At 38.2% G+C, this 5,800-nt stretch overlaps 4 protein-coding genes across 4 annotated transcripts; 3 read left to right on the top strand and 1 right to left on the bottom strand.

Moving 5' to 3' along the window:
- Positions 1-275: 275 nt before the first annotated feature.
- Positions 276-584, top strand: FDP41_012508 (uncharacterized protein; the record flags this gene model as incomplete). Its single annotated transcript, XM_044703035.1, has 1 exon — positions 276-584. One exon carries the CDS (start codon positions 276-278, stop codon positions 582-584), a length of 309 nt encoding a protein of 102 aa, XP_044566111.1.
- Positions 585-625: 41 nt separating this feature from the next.
- On the top strand, positions 626-1,078 carry FDP41_012507 (uncharacterized protein; the record flags this gene model as incomplete). Its single annotated transcript, XM_044703034.1, has 1 exon — positions 626-1,078. One exon carries the CDS (start codon positions 626-628, stop codon positions 1,076-1,078), a length of 453 nt encoding a protein of 150 aa, XP_044566110.1.
- A 2-nt stretch (positions 1,079-1,080) lies between these two features.
- On the bottom strand, positions 1,081-3,063 carry FDP41_012506 (uncharacterized protein; the record flags this gene model as incomplete). The annotated part of the gene is made up of 1 exon (XM_044703033.1): positions 1,081-3,063. The coding sequence occupies one exon, from the start codon at positions 3,061-3,063 to the stop codon at positions 1,081-1,083; it is 1,983 nt and encodes a 660-aa protein (XP_044566109.1).
- A 759-nt stretch (positions 3,064-3,822) lies between these two features.
- Positions 3,823-5,346, top strand: FDP41_012505 (uncharacterized protein; the record flags this gene model as incomplete). Its single annotated transcript, XM_044703032.1, has 1 exon — positions 3,823-5,346. The coding sequence occupies one exon, from the start codon at positions 3,823-3,825 to the stop codon at positions 5,344-5,346; it is 1,524 nt and encodes a 507-aa protein (XP_044566108.1).
- Positions 5,347-5,800: the final 454 nt, after the last annotated feature.

Raw genomic sequence — 5,800 nt, 5'->3', positions numbered from 1 at the left:
AATCCCTCCAAAACCTCAACCAAAAGTCCAACCATCGTCAAGACCTCAATCATCCAACAATGATATTGCTGTACGAGAAAAGAAAATAGATTCTGAAATTATGAAACTTCAAAAAGAGCAAATGAGAATTGAGAAAGCTCTCGAACAAATGCGAAAAGACAGAGAACCCAAAAAAGAAGACGATCATGCATTTCAAGAGTTTAGCAAAAAATTTCAAGGACTTAACCTTCCTTCCAAGTTTGAACCTCCATCAAAGACACCTCCAACTTTCACCAATGAAAAGGAACGTATTCTTTTTTGAAAGGCAGCAAAAGAAAATTAAGGAAGAAGAAGAACAAAAGCAAAAGCTCAAGGAAGCAAGAGTTGAATATCATGCAAGCAGAGTTGCTGCTAAAAATCAACATTTTAATCTTTTCCACAATCAACACAATATTGTGGGAGTTGACAAGGCACCAAAGAAAGAGGTTGTGGAGCCACCAAAGATACCATCTGTTCTTGATAAAGAATCCATACTTCAAAGACAAGCAGAAATTGATTCTGAAATTGAGAAGGAGTACACCGAAATGATTAACTTGGGACAATGAAGAAAATTGAAACTCTTAAGCGAAAGAAGGAGAGCATGATAATGAACAACAATAATGTCATCAATCAGAATAATGGTAGCTCAGGTGAAGATAAAGCTTGCAAAGTTGAAGACACCATGTTTGGAGACAGCGACGACAGTAATGAAGGGATGGAGTCAAGTGAGGAAGAAGTTGAATACGAAACAGAAGAGGACAGCGAGGACGAAGAAGAAGAGGACTATTATGAAGAGACAGATTACGATGACATTCCTGTGGTTGGACGTTTAGAGGATCGTGTCAACAGCCTTATAAAACAGAACGAACAAATTTTCGGAAAAGAAAGATTCGAAAAGCTCTATGCCAAATATCAAGAGCTCTACAACAATGATCAAATTCAAAACGAAGAAGCTAAAATTATTCCAAGAAAAGAAGTTCTAGGCGATGACGAACCTCAATTACGAAAATACTGTCACCTCATTGAAGAGTTAATATTTGTACAATCCGCTCTCTTATAAATTTATTTTTTCTTGAGCTTGGATGCTAATTCGCTCATCATTGGGTTGCCTCCGATTCCAACACCAAACTTTGGCTTTTTATCTTGAGAGCTGCTTTCGCCCGATGGCTGTTCTTCGTTGGTAGGAGTAACAACCTTCTTTGATTCAATTTCTAACTTTTTGAATTTGGAATCATCTGGAACATCAAGAGTGGCTTCTTTGGTGACCTTATCCAATTTCGATAAATCTGCATTGACAGTTTTTGGCTTTCTTTGTTGCATTCTGGCTCCTTTTTTGGCCAATTCAAGCTTTGGACGTTGTTCAGCCTCTTGCAATTTTTCAGAAATGGCATCTGCTGAAGGTGACATAGTTGAATCAACCTTAACAGTCTTGGAACCACTTGTGGTTGGTTTAGATTCTGTACTGGTGGTGGTGATGATGGCAGATGTCGAGGGCTTCTTTGTTTCTTCCTCAACGGTTGACGAGGAGGTGCTCTTCTTTGGAGGAGTGTCCTCTTCCTTTCTTACTGGACGTTTTGGAATAGAGGGTGGAGTAGTACTTGAGATTGTCGATTCACTCACATTCTCTTGTTTGGTTGAGTCACCAGTACTTGCTTTCGAGAAGGAAGGACGCTTTGGAACTGCAGGAGGTGTACTTGTAGCGGTGCTGGTGGTGCTGGTAGTAGTGCTTGTGGTTGCGACCATTGATGGTGATGAAGATACAGTGGAAGTCACTCCCAACATACTCGACAAGTAATCATCGGTCATTGGAGTGGCTGGCAATAATCCACTCACCTTCTCATACCGTGTCCATTCTTCATTCAATGAATGATCTTGTTTCTGTCCAAAACTTTGTGCAAGAGTGGTCCAAGTGGCATCTTTCGAATGGAGAGCAATCAAAATCACTTCTCCACGATTACTCATGGTTAAATCTTTTCCTCCAATCATGACAACTAATGGAATTTGTTCATTGACAGCTCCTTCCAATGCAACCATGGTGTGTCCATATCGTTGCAACATTTTTGATTCCATCGAATTGGATCCCATTGAAACATTCACATTCTTCCAGACCAATGTATCTAAATTAAGAGAGAGTATTTGTGAACTCACTCCACCAAAGATCCAACCTCCACTAATGAGCATTTCATTGGATTTTGATAAAAGACAACATGCGTGTCGTTCTCTTCCAAATTGGGGAATGTCACCTTTCATTTTAGAAGTGATACATTCCCATGAATCATTCTTCACAGAATACTTGTACAATTCATTGCTGTATTCTTTGTCACAGACTCCTCCATATAGGAACAAGTCAGTACCCTTCGAAGAGGCACACAAAGTGGCTCCTGTTAATTTTGGAAGAGATTCATTTGTCGACAACAACTTGTTCGAAAGTTTCTTCCATGTTAAATTCTCACAATTAAACATCCAAAAATCATCCAGTGTTTTGACTGAGACCGATGTCGGATCTGAGCCATTTGATGAGGATTGCAAAGAAGTAATCTTTCCTCCGAACATGTATAAATAATTCTTAATTTGTGTAAATGCAGAATGCGATCTACCAAATGGTCGAGAATGATCATCTTGATGTTTCATTTCGATTTTCCATGTCAAATTCTCCAAATCGATCGAATAGAGTGCATTATTATTTCCAGAAATGTTCTGATTGTCATTTCCTCCAAATAGAAATATTTTCTTTTGAGCATTGCCTGCACTGCCACACGTCAACATCATGACGTGACCATCTTTCTTGGGAGGAAATGAATTATATTTGGGCTTCTCCCACTCCAAAGATTTAAGCTTGGTCTGTTTTTTAAAACCTGAACCAGCGGCAAGATTTAACACACTCAATCGATTGGTCCAGAAACCATTCGAATCTTCACCTCCATAATTGTAAATAAGTGTCGAAGAGGCAATCGATGTATGTTGATAGACTTGTAGAGAGGAAGTAGTGTTGCTATTAGATGATTCAATGGGCACGAGAAACGCCTGTGCAGAAATGGATGACATTTTTCACAATAATCAATAGAGAAAGTGTTGTTGTGAAAAAGCTTTAAATTCGGATACGACAATGATGAAAATAATAATATATTACAGAATCGCAATGGTTGTTGTTGTTGTTTCAATGTCTATTCACAACACGCACACACAACAACGATTCACAATCATCATCCGATTTCGATCAATCCATAGATACAAAAGATGTTGTTATTGTTTTTATCATCCCAAAACGTTTGATCCGACGAAATGTATTGGTGACTCACCTTTTTGTGTTGCAATGAGATCGAAATCAGTGTGTTCAGATGATCAGTGCAGCAAAAACGGTGAACAACAGCAACTTGTCAATTCGATTGTGTTTTAAAGTATTTTTTTGAATGATGGGTGTTGCTGATTTGGATCGAAACATTGAGGCGAGCAAACGTCAGCTTTCACTGAAATTTGAAGATCAATTTTAGAAGAAGTATGAACAATTGAAGAGGAGATGCAATGTTTGAATGGTTGATTCGATGGATTCTGGCTACGATTGAAGCACTTTCTGAAATCATCTTCTGTTTCTTTCGATTTGTATCAACCAACACAAATCAAGAGAGATTGCTCCATGACAAGTCCAATTTTTCATCTCCAAGATATGATGATTTGAATGACATTGTCCTTAAGACCAAGCCCACACTGCTCCAATTGTTGTTATTAAGGTTTTTCTTCGAACGTTATTCCCTATCGCGAAGAAGCTATGAAGGCACTCCGCGGAGCAAGGAAAAAAATTCCGAAATGATTTCACAACACCATCCACTACTGATGGGTCATTCTCATCGGGTGTCCTCTCCAATGATGAGATTCCATAGTCATCGTCATCATGATGCGAATCAACAAAAGAATAATAACAACGATAATAGTGATAAAAATAATAATAATAATGAATTAATGCAAGGACGTCGTTGGTCGCTGCCATCAAATGAAAAACAAGAGCAACGAATTTATAAAATTGCAAATCACTTATTTCCCGATCGCTTCGAAAACTCTAAAAATCAATACCAATCTCACAACGGAAACGAAAATATCAATCATTACACTTTTAATGATTTTAACAATAATAATAATAATAATATTCATGAACATTTAACCAAGAACCATAACATTTCCGATTTGTGGAGGGAACGAATACGACTCATGGTGTACACTATTCAAAACTTTTTAATTCATCAAACCCAGCAACAACAACAACAACCAATAGGTGAACATTTTACAAAACGTAGTCCTTCCAAATTTAAGCGATTCACACACAAACCACAACCACGATGGATTCAATTCTTAAAACTTTACTGGCGTGTAGCACAACAAAAACTTTTGCAAAATCCAACTTCTTACTACACCAAGATTTTATTACCATACTTGCCTGTGATTTCTGTGACAGGAATGGCACTTTCAGATATGAAAGATCCTTCATCATCCATATTACGTAAATTATTGGGTACATACTTGTCATCAATCTCCAACGTACTGAAGCACACGAAAGGCAATATTGGATTATTGAACAATCATGATTTGAAAATTTCTATTCCTCAAATTTCAGTACATCATCTCAGTATGATTGAGATTTTAATTGCCATTTCCATTATTGTGACATTTTCTGGTCTTACAGGAGCTGTGCTTGCTCAAGTTTACGAAGAAAGTAGAGTGAGTAATGCTCTTTTGGATTTAGCCAAACTTCAAGAAGGTCTTGTGTTGTACTATACAAGACATGGCAAATATCCACTTGCTTTGGAAGATTTGTTGGAGGGTGGAGAATTGAATAAGGTACCCAAAGATCCATGGGGAACTGACTATTTATACGTGCCTCATTTGGACTGGAATCGTTTGAATAGAATTCTACTCACAACGAGCAGTGGTGGAAGTGGTGCTGGCAGTAGCTCTAGTATTTCCCAACAACTTTCCTACTACAATGAAGTTTTAAAGAGAATGGAAACAGTGTTGTTGACATTACCTGGTGGAGTAACTCCCATGTCATTGCTTGCCATCTCGAATGATCAACCCTTCTGTATTTGTGTAGGAACGAAAATACCTCGCTTCCCAAGCAAGATTGATGTTGATGTTTCTCGAGAGCGTATTCGTTACACAGCCAGTCTCATGAAGATGGCAATGGAGCGGAGTAGTGTTGCCAGCAGTGTCTCCCAGCAAGGTTCTTCTTCCCAACAACAAACATCCGTCATGAACCAGATCGCAGAATTGAATGCTCGTATCAAGAACATCCTTAACATTGCTCGCTCGAGTGCTGGAAGTGGTGGTGCCGAATAAAGTTCAATGTGGAATTGATTCGAAGAGAGACCTAATTGTCATAAATTAATCGTTCGTTCAGATTCTTTTTCAAGTGTTGGAATGAGTTTATTTGTTGTTTTTGTATCCCAAACATTGAATTCATCATCACACATCAAATCGACGAGCGATTCATAAATTAAAGTGATGATGTAGAGAAAAAGATTCGTGAGCAACTTATTGCTTGAAATTGAAGAAGTGGTTCCACATTTCGCTCCAACTTCTAGCAGAAGCTGTTTTGGTTGGGTCATCAAGCAATGTGGATCCATTTAAATGGTGTGGGTGATAATACAATGTTTTACCATTACTTTGTAAGTGGAAGATGTCTTTTGCCAAAGCGACTTGGATATAAACCATTACTCTGTGTTCCTCGAGTAGTTGTTAAAGTGTTGAGGTTGTGTTCGGACTGAACGACTGTATATCAAAAGAGAGAGAG

This window comes from Naegleria fowleri (genome assembly GCF_008403515.1).
Source record: "Naegleria fowleri strain ATCC 30894 chromosome Unknown tig14, whole genome shotgun sequence".
NCBI lineage: Eukaryota > Heterolobosea > Eutetramitea > Acrasida > Naegleriidae > Naegleria > Naegleria fowleri.
The sequence above is the reverse complement of the archived record's forward strand: the minus strand, read 5'-3'. Positions and strand labels throughout refer to the sequence as shown.